The sequence below is a fragment of the Polyodon spathula genome, chromosome 17 (assembly GCF_017654505.1).
Source record: "Polyodon spathula isolate WHYD16114869_AA chromosome 17, ASM1765450v1, whole genome shotgun sequence".
NCBI lineage: Eukaryota > Metazoa > Chordata > Actinopteri > Acipenseriformes > Polyodontidae > Polyodon > Polyodon spathula.
In genome coordinates, this window is record NC_054550.1 from 5,539,155 (window position 1) to 5,557,018 (window position 17,864).

General features: G+C 37.1%; 1 protein-coding gene across 3 annotated transcripts; it reads left to right on the top strand.

Moving 5' to 3' along the window:
- Positions 1 to 591: 591 nt before the first annotated feature.
- Positions 592 to 17,050, top strand: LOC121329874 (aryl hydrocarbon receptor nuclear translocator-like protein 1). Of its 3 annotated transcripts, none has more exons than XM_041275845.1 (19): positions 599 to 683; positions 5,760 to 5,973; positions 6,468 to 6,615; positions 7,168 to 7,188; positions 9,072 to 9,110; positions 9,499 to 9,537; positions 9,686 to 9,843; positions 10,222 to 10,301; positions 10,564 to 10,656; positions 11,305 to 11,422; positions 11,674 to 11,823; positions 11,924 to 12,170; positions 12,579 to 12,685; positions 13,143 to 13,293; positions 14,184 to 14,269; positions 15,323 to 15,431; positions 15,748 to 15,841; positions 16,110 to 16,209; positions 16,372 to 17,050. In XM_041275845.1, exons 3-19 carry the CDS (start codon positions 6,476 to 6,478, stop codon positions 16,530 to 16,532), a joined length of 1,893 nt encoding a protein of 630 aa, XP_041131779.1. In that variant the 5' UTR covers positions 599 to 683; positions 5,760 to 5,973; positions 6,468 to 6,475; the 3' UTR covers positions 16,533 to 17,050. The 3 variants fall into 3 exon arrangements, with proteins under 3 accessions (XP_041131781.1, XP_041131779.1, XP_041131780.1); XM_041275846.1 differs by having other exon boundaries at positions 11,927 to 12,170; XM_041275847.1 differs by lacking the exon at positions 5,760 to 5,973 and having other exon boundaries at positions 592 to 683.
- The last annotated feature ends 814 nt before the right edge of the window (positions 17,051 to 17,864 follow it).

Below are 17,864 nucleotides of genomic sequence, written 5' to 3' on the forward strand. Positions count from 1 at the left end.
TATATATATATATATATATATATAATATATATAATGATAATTAGATACGCATGCTACAGAAGGTTATTAAAACAATCAAGCTTGTGTCAGCTTGATGTTATAACATTATATTATACATCTTTGTTTTTTGTGTTCTAATAATACGTTATAAATAATGATAATTAACCTTGCAGAGCATCTAAAATAATATTTAATGTTGCATGTGGTGTTTATTGTTCTAGTGCGGAACTAGCAAAAGAAAAAAAAAAATCTGCACATTAGCAGTGACCTGTATTGAGTGAAATTAATCGCTTGTTCTAGATTGTGTATGCATTGTGTATCATTTGTATTATTATTATTTCAATTTGCCAAAAAAATGAACTTAAATGTTGATCATTTTATGATTGGCATTCATAACGCGCATGTGTTATGTAGCGAACAGTACAGAGCTTGCGGTGCTGCAAAATTAAAAGGCCACGCTTCTATTGGGTGCTTGTCACACAAGGTACTGAATTATTGGTTACACTGTTCCAGAACGCGGCGTGATTGGCTGGAAGGTAGATGCTGGCTTCCAAGACGTCATTGGCTAGAAAGTAGGTTAGTGGTGCGACATTTACTGAAGGCAGAAAGTAGGTCAGAGACTACTGCTGTTTATCACAGCACCTTTCTCCTGTATTTAAATGAACTTACTAAACTTTTACCATGTAAGTATACTGCTCGAATTAACTTATTACATGTGTGTGTTAATGCTCATATATTTTCTTTTAGCAGCGGTATTGGAAATATCTTATTTTGTTATTCTAATAAGGATATTGTGAATTTCGGGGGGAGGGGCAGTGCTTTTGTATGTGTAAGTTAAGGCGTAGTATAACGTTTTACAGTACTGTAAATTACAGGGTTATATGTTGTTATTGAAGGGATGTTGTATTCATTAAAGCAGGTTAACTACGTTAGCATTCTTCGGTAATCGTTAGATTAAATGTATTGCTGATTACCGGTAATGTTCTTGTGTTAAATACCAGTTAACCCTAGCATTACCGGACTGACGTTTGGCTACCCTACTCATTGACTGGGTATGGTTGGTTCAAGTACCTTTGTATATTATTAAAACTGTGTTGTATCAGTTGTTTTATTACAGTACCTGGTTACGGTGCAGTTTAAAACATGTGTGTGGCATTCCACGTCAGATTGACATGGTTTTGTGACACAGGCAAATTAGCACCAAAAACAGGCAATGTTTGAACGGACTGATCTTTCAAACTGTTCCAGATATATTCCTGATATTCGCTACACACAGAAACGCTCTTCTAGTTCAGTAACGGGTTACTTAGTGGTGACCATGAATGTGTGATGGAAGCAAATGTGGGGGAGAAAAAAAGTGAAAGGAGGACACTGAAAATGTCATATTGTGCTTGCGAGAACTCCCAAACAACTTTGTAGGTATCCACTTCGATATTATGTAGTTTCTACAGGTTTTCTAACAGCTACCTAGATACCGTATGCAATGTCAGGGTCACACAGGGTAAGTGGTACTGAGCTATGAACCCCCAAAGTGGACTTCAGCCAGGAATAGCATCTCTTCAGAACCCCAGAACTCAAAAGGTATTATACTATGTCAACAAAACTAAAGTGGCTGATTCCAGCTGTCCAAGAAAGGGCATTCTGTATTGCCATCCTCAAGAGATGCGTACAAATACAGTTCTGCCAAACAGTATATAATACTGTATCTAATACTGTAGATACTGTACAGAGTTTAGCTAATAATATTTTACACAGACACAACACTGTGTAGTTTCATCAGTTATTTGCTGTCTAGGTGCATACAGACCTTGCTCAATTGATTAAGTCTAGCAAAATACCATTAACGAGTGTACAGAAAGTGCAATATTTAAGAGGAAAGAGGCAAATATACAGCTCTATAAAGGAGACTCCTCTTCTGACACGATAACGTGACACAGCACTGAGAAATGTTGCACAATTAGACTGCAAATGTTAGTTTCCTAGTTCAGAAAAAAAGTCATGCACTATAGCCTTTACATTTAAAGATTACATTTCTGATCATCTGAATGAAAATAAGGCCAATTGAAACAAAAGAGACTTGTGTTGCAAAGCATTTTGATCTATTACAAGCTGAACTAAGTGAGTTAATAGTTTATAAAATAAAGTACACAACTGAGGTTGTGCCTCAAGCTCTGTCCTAGTAAAACCTGGAACGGATCAAACTGCACATGACCAGGATCATAACAAAGACCAACCAAGTGGTAATCCACCGTCAGTCAGACTTTAAATTGTAAAAGTAATAGTCAGAGCCTCATGCTCAGGAAGGCAGTGCTGCTGCTGCAAAAAAAAAACCAAAAAACATGTGCTTCAATAAAACAGGGAAAATGATAAGCCATGGAGTGGTAAAAGCACACACACGAGTCTTTGCAGCTGTGGTGTCTAACTAGGGAAGCAGCAGAGCAATACATCTGCGATGGAAATGCAGCAAACCTAAGTGGTGAGCTGAACCTAAAAATAATTGGACATTCTAAATTGGGAGAAAATAATAAAATGATTGGCAACTACTAAATTTAAAAAAAAAAAAAAAAAAAAAAAAAAAAAAAAAACCCTAGCCCGTTGTTGAGTTTTGAAACTAATTTCTGTAAAGAAACCGCCTCTGCCCTCATCTCTTCCTTGAAATCTGAAAACCAGCCCAGTGTTGTGGCTGACTTTAATCTACATCTACTCTGTAGCTAGTTACCAGGGCACAGTCATATGGGTGATGTTATTAACACTGATGTATTGGCATGTAGCAATACAATAAAAAAAGTAATGCCAGTTTCTTTTAGATATTTATTATTTAAATGACAAACTAAGCCAGCGCATTATTATTAATTTCTTAGCAGATGCCTTTATCCAGTGTGACTTACAATGGTTATAGCTAGATCACATTATTTACAGTTACCCATTTATACAGTTGGGTTTTTACTGGGTCAATCTACGTGAAGTACGTTGCTCAAGGGTACAGCGGCAGTGTCCCCCATCAGGAAGCCACAACCCTCCACTCAAGAGTCCTGAGCCCTAACCACTACTCCACAACATAAACAGTACCAAAGTGAATGGGAAAGCTTGGTTGCTGGTGATAGTGTGGGTACTATTCCTTAAGAGAGTGCACTGAAAAGTGTTTTGCTCATGGCGTTTGTGTGCAGAGTGTCTGTAAGCATGTTTCTGATCACCATTTGCCCATGCTTTCATTACAGGATATGCAGTAATTTGCCTATTTGCCATTCTTTTTTCCTTTCTGCATAATTAAGAAAAGTGTATTTCTGCAATGCAAGATTGAAACCAGGGAATTGTAGCCATCTTTAGCTCAAATTCCAGGCTTCCCAGTCCATTTGACAGGTTTGAAATGCATTTTTGGCTCTAAATGTATAGTACAGACAAGCTTTTAAAATAAAAATAAAAACCATCCAATCTTATACAGTAAAAGTGTAACCTGTTAATACATTGCCCCTTTGCAGTAGGTCAGACAGAATCCATGCACATTCTTTGTTTTTTAGATATTGTGTGTTTATTGTATTGCATAGAGATCATTGATCCGGGATGGGCAACTACTATAACTGATCTTTCTATTGGAACATCAATGAAAATTGATTCCAGCTCAAATCCTCAGAAATCCAAACCTTTGCCTGGACCCAAATTCTTGGCACATTAAAACGACTTTGCAGCAATGCATCTGTAAAAGCCACGACAAACTGCATTTGGTACTAAAGTCTGTAAGATCTTGATGTGTAGGAGCAATGGAGATACAGTATGGAGTGCATTTTTAAAAAAGCACAGTGAAAATGTGTATACATTATTCAGGTAAATGTAGCCTTGCTTAACTGATGTCTCTATGGTATGTATTCTGAGCAAACAGGCATTGCAAGCTGATTCAACTGACCTACTTACAGCCTGACCTTGATTTTCTCAGGGAGGTTTTGCAGAGTGTGCATGATTAAATGAGTCATGTGATCTCAGCACTTTGGGGGGAGATGGGGGTGGGGGTGGGGGTTGAGTGATGAGCAGCCTGTAGTCCGTGGCATTTGATATTTCAGTTGAGCTGGCTGTTGGAACAAATCTAGGACTCTTCTTACAGTATATAATTAACTTTATTAAACATCTATATAATCATTTGAATCAATATCACGAGTGCTGTGTAGACCATTTCAGCTTGTCTGCTGTGTGGTTTTAGAGGAATGTAATCATGACAATGCCCCAGATGGCATGTATTCAAGTAGGTCTTTGAAATAACTTGGCAACAAGATGTGGGACGTGTATTTGCTGATGTGACGCTCACTACTGGGCTATGAGGGAGCTGTAGGTAAATTATGGTCTTTTCTGGGAACCAAAAATATTCAACAACGCTGAAGTGAAGGGGCATGATTTAAACACAGAACTTCACATTCCAAGTTGAATACAACAAAGGAAAACAAGTATTGAGATCAATTTTGGCACAAATCAAAACAAATACTTTTTTTTTTGCATTCTCTTGTGACATTTGAAAAAGGAGAACATGGTGTCAGTGTCTTCTTTTTTCTCCTTAAGTACTGTGTTTTGATGATTGGGGAACCTGTCTGTGTGTCTTGGCCAACTGTACATAGTAAAAAAGATATTAAAGGAGAACGCAGACAGGTTTTGAAAGGAGACACTGGCGTTTGCTGTGAGTGAAAAAAAGGAACTAAATAATTTTTTCGAGCTAGCTGGCTTCTATTATCCAGCGTTGTTGAAATTACAAAGTGTGGCAGTTTTTGTTTGATTGTGATCTTTTCTGATACGTGTTTGAGGTTACTTGGGTAATAAAGGGTTATTAAACAATAAAATATAGCCCTGCATTGTAAGAACATAAGAACATAAGAACATAAGAAAGTTTACAAACGAGAGGAGGCCATTCGGCCCATCTTGCTCGTTTGGTTGTTAGTAGCTTATTGATCCCAAAATCTCATCAAGCAGCTTCTTGAAGGATCCCAGGGTGTCAGCTTCAACAACATTACTGGGGAGTTGATTCCAGACCCTCACAATTCTCTGTGTAAAAAAGTGTCTCCTATTTTCTGTTCTGAATGCCCCTTTTTCTAAACTCCATTTGTGACCCCTGGTCCTTGTTTCTTTTTTCAGGCTGAAAAAGTCCCTTGCATCGACACTGTCAATACCTTTTAGAATTTTGAATGCTTGAATTAGGTCGCCTCGTAGTCTTCTTTGTTCAAGACTGAACAGATTCAATTCTTTTAGCCTGTCTGCATATGACATGCCTTTTAAGCCCAGAATAATTCTGGTCGCTCTTCTTTGCACTCTTTCTAGAGCAGCAATATCTTTTTTATAGCGAGGTGACCAGAACTGCACACAATATTCAAGATGAGGTCTTACAAGTGCATTGTACAGTTTTAACATTACTTCCCTTGATTTAAATTCAACACTTTTCACAATGTATCCGAGTATCTTGTTAGCCTTTTTTATAGCTTCCCCACATTGCCTAGATGAAGACATTCATCTAGGCAAGTTCAAAATTTCCTGGATAATACAATAGTAAGCCATTCTTGATCCGATACTGGCCTAAGAATATTAAATGATGTTGTATTTTTTATATTATAGTGCACACTGCACATTTTAGAATGCCTGCATGTTAAGGGTGTGCACTGTACTCGGGTTAAAGTATCCTCTATTATTGTGATTTTCCTTGGACTAATATATCTTCATTCTGAAAATGACGGTGTACATATGGCATGTAGTTAAACATTTATACCATTTTTTGTCATTTGTCCTAGGTTGTAAATAAGAAAATGGAGAGCATTAGGATGACTGGTATCTTGAAGTCTGTTTCTCCCGGTGGTCTCTGGAGGCATTCTCTTTGCTTACAGCATTGCCAACTAGGCTGTGTGTGTCATGTGTACAGAATACAAAACTGCCAAATTTGCTTTAATATTTTGGAGCGACTGCACAATGCACCTACTGTCCAGTAAACTGTTGAAATTTCAGCAGGTACAAAAATTGCATGCTGAAGTAAAATCCGGTTTAAAATAAATAGATTTCATTCTGGTGATGGAACAGAATGAAATCTGGCAATCGGAATTGTAATTGTAACTCCAGGGCAGATCACATTTATTTTCCATGTGTTTTCACATATTGCAAGCAAAATGTTCCTCTAACTTCTGATAAGAAAGAAAAGAAACCCATTGAGCCTTCATGCTCTATATAATTAAAAGCCAGGGAGTGGTAAACTGCTTGCCTTCCTTACAGCACAGGGCATGTTGTTTCACTAGGAGTTGCATAATGGTAATGTAGGCCATCCACCAAACCTGCTATTGGATAAAAGGTCTGATTGTGTAAAAAAATCAAAACATGAATGCAGACATAACCATCCTTGGTTCTGGAGGTGGGCTTTAACACAGTTTGTTTTTACCTGTTGAAGGACAATGAATGATGCAAAGACTCTGCTCTGTGCATTAATCATTGACATGCTGTCCTTGTTTTAGATGATCTAATGGCAGACCAGAGAATGGACATTTCTTCAACAATGAATGACTTCATGTCACCGGGTCCCACTGATCTGATTTCCAGCTCCTTGAGTGCTCCAGGCATGGACTACACTCGCAAGCGAAAGGGAAGCTCTACAGACTACCAGTGAGTGAACTTCAGTGAAGCATGCTTTCTGTTTCTAGCATTTAGTTATGCCCTGAATCTCCTACAATATAAACTGACTCTCTTTATTCATGGCTTTAATTTCAAATACACGTCTATTTGTTTCAAATAAAATTGGCACTGCCTTATTATGACTTCTAGGCTTATAACAAAATATACTAATAACAAAATGCTGTTGATCTCCTTTTGTCTTCCGTAGTAGTGACTGTATAATTAATTTACTGTATTGTATTTTTTTTATTTTTGCTTCAAGGTACCATTGAGGTGTCCAATAAGTTGTTATCCTTATTAGTGGGTTATGTTAATTCCACCAAGATTGTATTTTGTTGTGATTTGATTACACACTTGAAAACCATCCTTTTTTATTATTTAACTGAAAGGGCATTTTAATTGTGGCCACATTTTAAGTTCTGCCATGGGATTTATCATAGCATACAACTAAAATAAAACAAATGGTTCGACAGTTTGTAATTATTAATCAAAGTAAAAGTTTGTCATTATAGATATGTAACAGTCCTTCTCCTTATTTTTCAGACTTGATGGCTTTTCCTTTGAGTAAGTATGAACAACACAAATGTACTAAGTGTAGCAATGAAACTATTGTCAAATACAGGGGAACATGGATGGGGCTAGTTTTTTGTTTGCTTTCAAAAGTTTTTAAGAAAAATCAACTTCTTTCTTCTACAAAAATAACCAAACGCACACAAAATCTAAAGCCAATTACTTGTTAGAATTTCCACCAAAACAGAAGCCTTAACGTTAGGGCCTTAGTCTTAGGGCCAGATTTGCAAGCTGTGTGGCTGTGCAGTGATGCGTGCATCCTCAGTTTGCTCATGTGAGTTATTTGTGGGTATTCAGAAGCAAACCTGAGGATTCTTGCTTTGTTTTCTTTCCTTAGATTACATATGCAGTGTGCAGAAAGTGAAAAGGTCTAGTAGCCAAATTCAGCTAGGGCAGTGGCTCCATTTATTATCTCCAGTGCAGATATCGTTAGGGTTAAAAAAACTAACGAACAAAAAAACAGTAACATGCCCAAGTTAACTTCTGACTCTGTAGTGAGTACATACAAATTGATGGATGTGGATTGGGAGGGGATCACAGATTACACGAACGACAGGTTAGTGAACATGGCTGTGTGGCTTCTGTTTGGGAGGAAAAAGCGCTTTGCATATTTTTATTGCCATTGGTCTATTGGACCATGCACCTTTTTTATGATTCGGGCTCCAAGTCTTTTGACAGTGAAATACAATATCTTGTCTATACTATCAATACAGTAAATAGGGTCACTAAGTGATGCATTTATTTAAAAAATAAATAAAATTAATCGGATCTCAATGTAATCATCACTCAATTCAACCTTTCCCTTGTTAAATTGAAAATTGATAAACTAATGTATATAAAAAAAAATTTAAAAAGTTTTACTATTAAGGAGCTATATTAAGTTAGCCGGAAATTATGTCTAATCGCTGCATAAGGTTTTTAAAAGGAAAAATGATAATCTAATAATTCTAACTTCTGATTTAGTATAACATTTTGATTTTGTTACCTACTGTAGTATCAATTTATTTTTATTTTTTTTGTATAAAACATCTACTTTAATATAATGAAATCCACGTGGAATTTTGTAACCATTTTAAAATGTAAGGCATTGCGTTTGCATCTGCATCATTAACAAAAGTCTTAAGCTGTTTTTTCATTGGACAACAAAGTGTGTTGGTTGGTATATGATATTGCTCAGTTATTAACGTAATTGTAGCTAAAGATTCTGCCCTCCGAAGCGTGTGCCGTTAGCCGCCCACTTCTTTACACACTGCGGATTCACCATGCGGCCACCCAGGAGCTACAACATAGGAGGACAACACAGCTCCCAGGCAGCTAACAAGCAAGCCCGCAGGCGCCCGGTCAGACTACAGGGATCGCTGGTGCGTGGGGGGCAGAAGACACCCTGGCCGACCTAGCATTTTTGAAAGAAACACATGTATTTTAATTCTAAAACATGACATCTGGTGATACAGTAATTATGGTTAAAGGAAGTTCTCAGTTTCTATGCCTTGTTCTTGGGTTGTCTGTCAGCACTTGCACTTCCTGGCTCATTTCACCTCAGCAGTGTCTTCTGGGTCCAAGCATGTTACTGGCTGAAAACATGTCAGTCAGTAATGGAAGCAGTTGATTGGTTATTGACAGGAAAGAAGCTGGTAAAGGGGTGGGAATAATTTAACTCCCCAGATAAAATTAACCAGAAAGTTGAAGAAATCATGGCTTCCAAAAAGCGATTTATTTTAACCGGTGTAATGGTTTGTATTTATTAACAGCATTGATTATGATTTCATGCTATAATGATTTCACAGTCTGAACTTCAAGAATAACTCAAAAGGTATGACAGATATGTCAAAGCTGTTCTGTTAACTTTTAGTTGATCTGTTTTCATTGCTTTACAGGGATGGCATGGATACCGACAAGGATAAACAACTTGGACGGTACAGAAAATATCCTAACAATGTTTTTTTTTTTTTGTATTTGTTAAATTGTGATTAACGTGTAGCCAAAGATGGTTTGCGATGTGCAGTATTAAAACTGATACTACAATAGTCACAAATTAGTTTGGCTCATTACATTAAAAAATGAATAAATCTTATCCTCGTTTGATCATTATGTACAACATACAGTACAGTTTACTGTATCGTAGCAAACACAAATTAATAAACTAAAGTGTGCTAAAATAATCTTGTTTCTATGCATCTATCACATATGCATTGATGCAAGCCTCCATTTACTAAGCTTGAGACAATAATTATCCTCGTGTTCTAAATGAGTAAAAATGATACTGTATATCAAAATAAACGCAAATGCTCTTTTTTGGTTTAGGGAGTGCTCAGATCAGCAAGGAAGAATCAAGAATGCCAGGTATACAAGTGCTGTTTTGTTTGTTTTTCAATTCCCTCTTGTCTCTGTAGCTTTGACTCAGATCTGCTTTACAGGCTGGGTGCTGCAGTTTGTTGTGGTATCTGACTTGTCTTATCAGCATTGCTTTTGTTTTGTTTGTTTTACACAGAGAGGCCCACAGCCAAATTGAAAAGAGGCGTCGAGATAAAATGAACAGTTTTATTGATGAGTTGGCCTCCTTGGTGCCTACTTGCAATGCCATGTCGAGGAAGCTGGACAAACTCACGGTGCTACGAATGGCCGTTCAGCATATGAAAACGCTAAGAGGTGAGTCGGTGGGTATTGTCAACACACCCTTAACCGAGACATTTAAAAAGCATTATATTAGAGATACATGTGCAAGAACAAATTGCCATTAAGGTTTTGTTGTTCACGTACCACCATGCATGCAGCAGGTATTAGGATCACAATGTAAGCTTTTCATTTACTTTACTGCAATTTTAAAAGCTAGCCTTGAAGCTCAAGAGACAAGACTACTCCAAAAATGGCAACATAGATGTTGTATTTTGAGGCTGGAATAGGAATGGCAATGTATTTTTCCTTCATATTACATGTTACCTTTTGTAATCGAGCAGTTCAAAGAGTTTCATAAAAAGAACTGGAGCAAATCTTTGTATTACATGAAAATCTGTATCTGGTTTTTAGGTGCTGCAAATCCATACACAGAAGCAAACTACAAACCTGCATTCCTATCAGATGACGAACTGAAACATCTTATACTGAGGGTACAATCACTACAATTCTTTCACAAACACATCATTCGCTGTGCATATTTCCTTAAACCTCAAAAGCTGCATTAAAAAAAAAAAAAAAAAAAAAAAAAAAAACCTTTAGTATAGACTGCCAACTGCGTCACATCAAATATTAGCTTTTTGTAGTTTTAGAACAGTTTGTTTTAATTTGTAACTGAAAAGTTAACATTTCATTTGACAGGATTAAATAAAGCAATGTGAACACTGTACTGATGTGGCCGTTTGTTTCCAACAGGCAGCAGATGGGTTTCTTTTTGTTGTGGGCTGTGATCGAGGGAAGATCCTGTTTGTATCAGAGTCCGTGTATAAAATTCTTAACTACAGTCAGGTATGTTTACCGAAAAGTCACGGTTTGAGTACTATTAATCTTTTTTTGTTCACGATTTTAATCAGTGCACCAATTGTTCCAAACACTGCTCTGATTTTTTTTCTTGAGACTAGTTGTATAGTGATTGTATAATAAATCTGTCTTTTTTCATTCTGCCTATCTGCATACGGTGCATGAGTGTTCAGTCCCGTTATTATAAGGAGTCTCAGGCTTATGTTAGCCTGAGTCTGACTCCTATCCAGGCAGTGAAGGACTGTCCCAGTGAAGACAATATTCAAACCTTCACCGTAAATCAAAGCTGTCTTGTCTGTGCTGCAGCTATAAACACCTGGCATTCTAAGGCTAGCTATGGCAAAAGCAACAGGAATATAAATGTAAATCTCATGCAGTGACATTTCACACTCGTGTACCATTTTGCTCGCACAGCAGATTGGAAACATCTACAGTACAAAGCCATGTGTACATAGTGCAAGAAAGCGGTTGCTGTTCTTTTACAAATTCATTCTTTGTTAATGACTTTTGTTGACACTGTTTCAGTAAATGATAGGATGTCCTTGGAACGCCAGACACCAAAAGAGTTTGAGTTGCCAAAATAAATATTTTGTTTGTTTGCTTGTTATGCTAATAGGCATTTAATTTCCTTGCCAGAATGACTTGATCGGTCAGAGTTTATTTGATTACCTGCATCCTAAAGACATTCCCAAAGTAAAGGAACAGCTCTCCTCTTCAGACACTGCGCCACGGGAAAGACTCATTGATGCCAAAAGTAATGGTGTTTCTGATTTTATAATTACTATGACAGTACATTTTTGAGAGGTAAGATTTTACCAGTGAAGAACTCGGATATGCCTAATATATTTAATTTATGTAACGAGCCACTAATCCTGTTGCCAAACAGAACTGGGAACAGGCCCAACCTGAAACATATTTAGAACTTGAGGCTTTTAAAGCTAGCTTGCAAACACTACTAGGTTCTATCAATAGGTCCAAGAAAATAATTCTGTTACTGTTCTACAGCTGGCCTAGCTGTGAAGACAGATAATGCCCCTGGTCCATCTAGACTGTGTTCCGGAGCAAGGCGGTCCTTTTTCTGCAAGATGAAATGCAACAGGCCTTCGGTAAAAGTGGAAGACAAGGATTTCCCATCCACATGTTCCAAAAAAAAAGGTAATAACCTCCACTTTGGTTATAATGGAATCGGCCATTTAGAATTGTGAATGCTTAAGCTTTCCCCACTTATGTGTGTTTTTTATTTGTTTTTTTGCAGCAGACCGCAAAAGCTTTTGCACAATACATAGCACTGGATATTTAAAAAGTTGGCCTCCTACAAAAATGGGACTGGATGAAGATAACGAGCCAGATAATGAAGGCTGCAACCTCAGCTGCCTGGTAGCGATCGGACGTTTGCATCCTCATATAGTACCACAGCCAATGAACGGGGACATCCGTGTGAAACCCACAGAATACGTCTCGCGCCATGCGATAGATGGGAAGTTTGTGTTCGTAGATCAAAGGTAAGAGCATGTCCAATTGTGTAATCATCACAGAACGATTTGTATTTTTTAAACTTTTTATTTCTATTATTAACTCATTAGAAAAATCAAGATGCATTACTTCAGACCCCCTTTTGCAGAGTTAACAAGGAGCAAGGCCATAATCAGATTTTGCTTTTCACCTTTGTGGCCCCAATACGCGCGGAGACAGACTGAAGTACAAATTACTGCTACAGCTTTGAGCTCCCTAGAAAACTGTCTCCAATTTAGCATTTTCACATCCAATAATGTCTCAGCTAAGGCACAGCGGGGGGGAAGGAGGAAAGCCCCTGAAGGGTAATTAAAAAAATTATATGTCTATACATCTGTTACTCAAAACTACTTGATTCTGTTTCATTTACTCTTGTTTCTTTATTTTGTGTATTTTAGGGCTACAGCGATCTTTGCATATTTACCCCAAGAACTTCTGGGCACATCATTTTATGAATATTTTCATCAAGATGACATTGGACATCTTGCAGAGTGTCACAGACAGGGTAGATTGTCCTATATGTCAGCGTTTATAGCAACTTGTTTAAAACTCACTATCAATATACAAGAAGTACTTGGACAATGCTACAATAACCATGCAAAATTAAAATCTTGTGATGAAAGATATATTTTCATTGACAGAATCGCGATCAAGCCACACTGGTCTGTAACCCATTATAATTAAATACAATTCCTAGTATATAAGTGACCTTGTGACTTGTGCTCGAGCGAACTAGCTGTCATAGCAATAGCACTGAGAGTACAACCAGAACAGCCTAATAGTTTTTGAAGCAACGCCTGGATTGGAAGGTCATGGAGGTTTGATTAATGGATTGAGTTGGCTGTAGAACAGGATGTGAGCCATGCTGTCAGCAGGATTAAACACAACATGCTGCTTTGGTTAAAAAGTATATTGTTGCATGATTACAGTGTATTATTAATTATTCTTTTTTTTATCATCAGTTCTACAGACACGAGAAAAAATAACAACAAACTGTTACAAGTTTAAAATAAAAGACGGGTCTTTTATCACACTGAGAAGTCGTTGGTTCAGTTTCATGAACCCCTGGACTAAAGAAGTCGAGTATATAGTTTCTACTAACACAGTTGTTTCGTGAGTAATGACATTTCTTACAGCATCTTAGGCAAGCTTTTTTGGCATATTAACAGCACTTTTCTTTTTTGACGTAGTTTGAGTAAATTTAAAAAGCTGAAATTGACTCATTCTGTTGGATGTTCAGATTGTACATTTAAGCAACTAAATTAGTGTGATGCATCTGTGCTAAAAAGCTTGCCACTGTTGTTATCTGTGGTTATAATTTTAATTGAAGCTGGCTGAGAAAGTAATGGAACAGATTACTTGTGTCTGCACATGGTGTCTAATGGGATACTTATGAAAATGAGCTCAGGAGGACACCCGCAGTGCCAGCCTTTATCCTCCAGTTGGCCAGTCGCTTGCTGATATCCGCTCTCAGGTTCCTGGGTGTAAAGGAGGAAATTGGCTTGGTTGTGGGATCAAAGGACACCCACTGAACCTTTGGTTCTCCTGAGCTGTGTGGAGAATAGATGCAATGAGGGAACATAATGGGACATTCTAAATTTAGGAGAAAAATCAAGACTACAGTAATTGGCTACTCTAAATTAAAAAAATAGAGTTTCCAAAAGAGGGCAACTTTGCATATTAGCTATTCATATTCACTTTGAATAGAAGCCTTCTATTATAGAAGTCATACTGCACGTGTTGTGTTTATCAAGTTGTTTGTTAAACAGTTTATAAGTGAGAGGGTTGCATGAATGTCTTTCTTGCACTGATTGTGACAGGTGTTGACACAAACAATGTGCATGTGGCATTGTGAACCATAATGGTTCAGGTGTTCAGATTCGTCACTGCTTTCAGAAATCCGTACAATATTTTCTTGTGTGTGTGTGAGTATAAATCTTGAGTACAGTACTGTGTGTAGCAGTGGAGTAACTGGAATTAATGCCACAGCCCTCCTGTTTCAGAGGCAGCACACTTGATGGGGCAGACCCTACCTTTCAGCTCGCTGCTTCCCCTCACAGCATGGACAGTGTACTTCAGGCAGGAGATGGTAGGACCACACATTGGCACGCTTCAGTCTTTTATTAGCCTTTTAATTTCAAATTTTACATCTATTTAAACAGAAATTGTATGCTCTAGTGAAGCACACAGAAGTGCATATAGTTATTATGTGGTTGAGGGAGTGGAACTTGGATGTTTTATCCTTGTGGTAGTGTTTAGCAGTATATACTGTGTATCAATAAGATTTTAAATTCTAACCAAACTGTATGGGACTAACTATGTGAATATATGTTTGTTAGACATGATCATAATCAACAAGTACAGAGAAACATCATCTGTAATTGACAAACCCAGGGGAACAATTCTAAAAGGCTAAATGTGCACAAGAACACAGAAATTGGACTATGGAACAATGGTTAAAGGTGCTTTGGGCTGTTGATGGATTGACAATGACACCTGTGCCTTCTGCCAGTTCTGTTTCAATTCAACGCTTGTCTTCTTTATATTCCTTAAGGATATTATCTTCAGGTATTGCTTATCCTTGTTAGACAGCTTTTTGGGTCTTCCAGTCCTGGGTTTGTCAATTACAGATAATGTTTCTCTGTACTTGTTGATTATGCTTTGGATACCACACCTTGAAAATCGAGTGATGTGAGCTGTTTCACTCAATGTTTTTCCTTCTTTATGCATGTCAAGGTTGTTATAATAGTAGAAAACACTAGTGGAGGCTTTGAGTAAATTGTCGATGCTCGTAATGCATCAGAGTAGAAAAAGGCAACATATCTAAGACTTTTGCACAGCAGTGTACTTATGTTGAAAATGTAGAACACCATTTATTTTAATTTTACGTGAGATATTTAACCTTAATTGTAGAGCCTTGGATGAATATCAAAGTTTTACTAACAGTACCATTAACCTCAATTTTAGTTGTAATCCATAACTAAATATAATTGCAATAAAGCCCTCTTGTTCATTGCTTAATTGAATTCAGCCAGCACAAAGCACCTTGCTTATGCTCATATGTATTGCTGTAATGTATATATTTCTTATCTGCGTATGACAGAACAGCAGAAGTGAAAATCAGGCTTTGTGGCTATTGCAGGTGCGGGAAAGAGAGCTCTTCCGACAGTCCCTGGCATTCCAGGAGGTACGCGAGCAGGAGCTGGAAAAATCGGCCGCATGATCGCTGAGGAAGTCATGGAGATACAAAGGTGAGGGCCAAGGAAACTTGCTAATGTGTTTTTTTTATTTTTTTTTGTGAAAAACTTGTTAATGTTTTGGGGTGGAAAGAATTGCAGAAACTCAATAGAATTTTTGATATAGATACAGAGTTTCATGAGTTACCAAAACTGTTTACACGTGGTCATTTTAAGTGCATTGCTTTTTTTATTGTTTTAAGGCACACCTAAAAATACATTTCTATAAATTAGATATTGAAGTAAAACTTTGCCTTTTGTAAAACCAACTAAACAAAACCCATTAATGGCGTTTAGTCTTTCTTAATGAGTTGGCCTTTTGGTTTGATAGGATTAGAGGGTCTTCGCCATCCAGCTGTGGTTCCAGTCCTTTGAACTTCACCAGCACACCCCCGCCAGACACCTCCTCCCCAGGAGGCAAGAAGGTAGGAGGACCACCAGGTCTGTGATGGATGTCTGCTCTTATTGTGATGATTAGGCTGCACCTTGCTTTTCAAGAACAATTAGTTTAGAGCAATAGAAATGTATTTAGTATTGGAAATTTCTGTATTTAGAACATTGAGATTTTACTTTATAGTTGTCCTGATTTTACCAACATGATTTTTGGTACTTTTTCATCGTGGAACTAGTGGCAAGTAATATTTTTGAATGTTACTTGTGGTTTAAACAAAACATTTAACGTGTGGCTTTCAGATTCACAATGGTGGCACTCCAGACATTCCGTCAGCTGCTCTTGCACCTGGGCAGGGCCAGGATTCAATAGGTTATCCCTATTCAGACAACTCGCTGCTTAGTAAGTATGGTTTGGTTTTATAGTACTGTCAAATATTGCCATCTGTTTTTCAACACCACTTGAATCACAGGCAACTCAACATAAATCTAAAGGAGGACTTTACTGGACTACATTTCTTGAGAATTACATTGCTCTTGATTGTATTCTTTTTCTACTTTACAGGTGATAACTCCCATATTGGTATAGAAATGATAGACAACGACCAAGGCTCCAGCAGCCCTAGCAATGACGAAGCTGCCATGGCTGTTATCATGAGTCTTTTGGAAGCAGATGCAGGGCTGGGCGGTCCAGTAGATTTCAGCGACTTGCCGTGGCCCTTGTGAGCACTTAGCAATGGATGGGATATCCAAGCACTACTGGTAAAGTTAACATGTGACTGTGACAACCCCAGCTGCTGCAACGCACAAGAACCAAGGAAGCCATATCTGGACATGCAAGCCAATCTTGTGTTCATTTTTGGACTGAGAGGGAGCTGGAAACAGTGTTTAAAATGAAGGAATATTAAGAATGTAACCCTTCAGAGAGGCTGGGGATAGAAATCACTACAATAGTTTTGTATTGTTGAGAAGCCGGTTGTAATTGCTTCCGTTATGCATTGTGGCTGTTCCAGTTATTCAGGTTTTATAAATGTTTTAACTTGCAGTACACTGTCAAGCTTTTTGAATGCCTTTTATGTTGTTTTAGTGTTTGCTGTTTTTACACTACAATGATTTCCATGTTGAATATTTCTTACATAAATTGTATGAATATAATGTTCTATAATGTAAGAATTCTACTATATATGGTAAAAGTGTATTGTGTTAGCAGTGACATTTTTTGAATAAAAGTTATTGTTTCTCATGCTGTTTATTATTCGGTTGTTTAAATATAATTTCTTGTATCATACACTGCACCAAACAATCAAGGATTTTGTGTATTATGTACACTTAAAAAAAAAAAAAAAAAAAAAAAAATATATATATATATATATATATATATATATATATATATATATATATATATATATATATATATATATATATATATATATATATATATATATATATATATATATATACCACTTATATATACTTGTAGAGGGGTGCTGGCCATTACACAAATACTGGATTTGCACTTCTCTGGATATCTTTTAATTGTTTGGATCAGAGTACATGTGACAGTCATTATGTTAAACCACTACTAAATGACTACTGTATATACAATATTTAATCCTTTTCCCAAAACCCTGAATTTGGTTAAATGACTAGCTTGACAGAATGATTAACGTATACTTGTTATTTTGTAAATCAGCTATAAAAATCACTGTTTCAGTAGTAAGTATGCAGAAATCAAGTGAATTAAAAAGTATAAAATTCAACCAAATAATCTGGTAGCAAATAAATCACTGGCATCTTTGTTTCAGTGAGCTAAAATCAGCTAACACTGCTACCATACAGGGCAAAAGAGTGAGTTTCAGCCTAAGTTTCACTGTTTAAAAAGAGGGTTTCAGAATGCTTGACCCTTTAGAACTATGAACCAACTCACTCAATGTATTACTTGTCATCTCAGTTTGTTGACTGGTTATACAGTGAACTTGCCAGTCAGTAGTAATCCATGTGCTTCCCTTCACATTTAAAGATTTCCATCTGAAATCTTACCACCTCTACTCCAGTGAA

What these genes read in the sequence shown, in the direction of transcription:
- LOC121329874 (XM_041275847.1), top strand. Translation starts at nt 6,476, where the DNA reads ATGGCAGACCAGAGAATGGACATTTCTTCAACAATGAATGACTTCATG. An exon ending in GAAGTCATGGAGATACAAAG is followed by an intron (nt 15,432 to 15,747) that starts GTGAGGGCCAAG and finishes TTGGTTTGATAG; the next exon opens with GATTAGAGGGTCTTCGCCAT. An exon ending in TTCAGACAACTCGCTGCTTA is followed by an intron (nt 16,210 to 16,371) that starts GTAAGTATGGTT and finishes TCTACTTTACAG; the next exon opens with GTGATAACTCCCATATTGGT.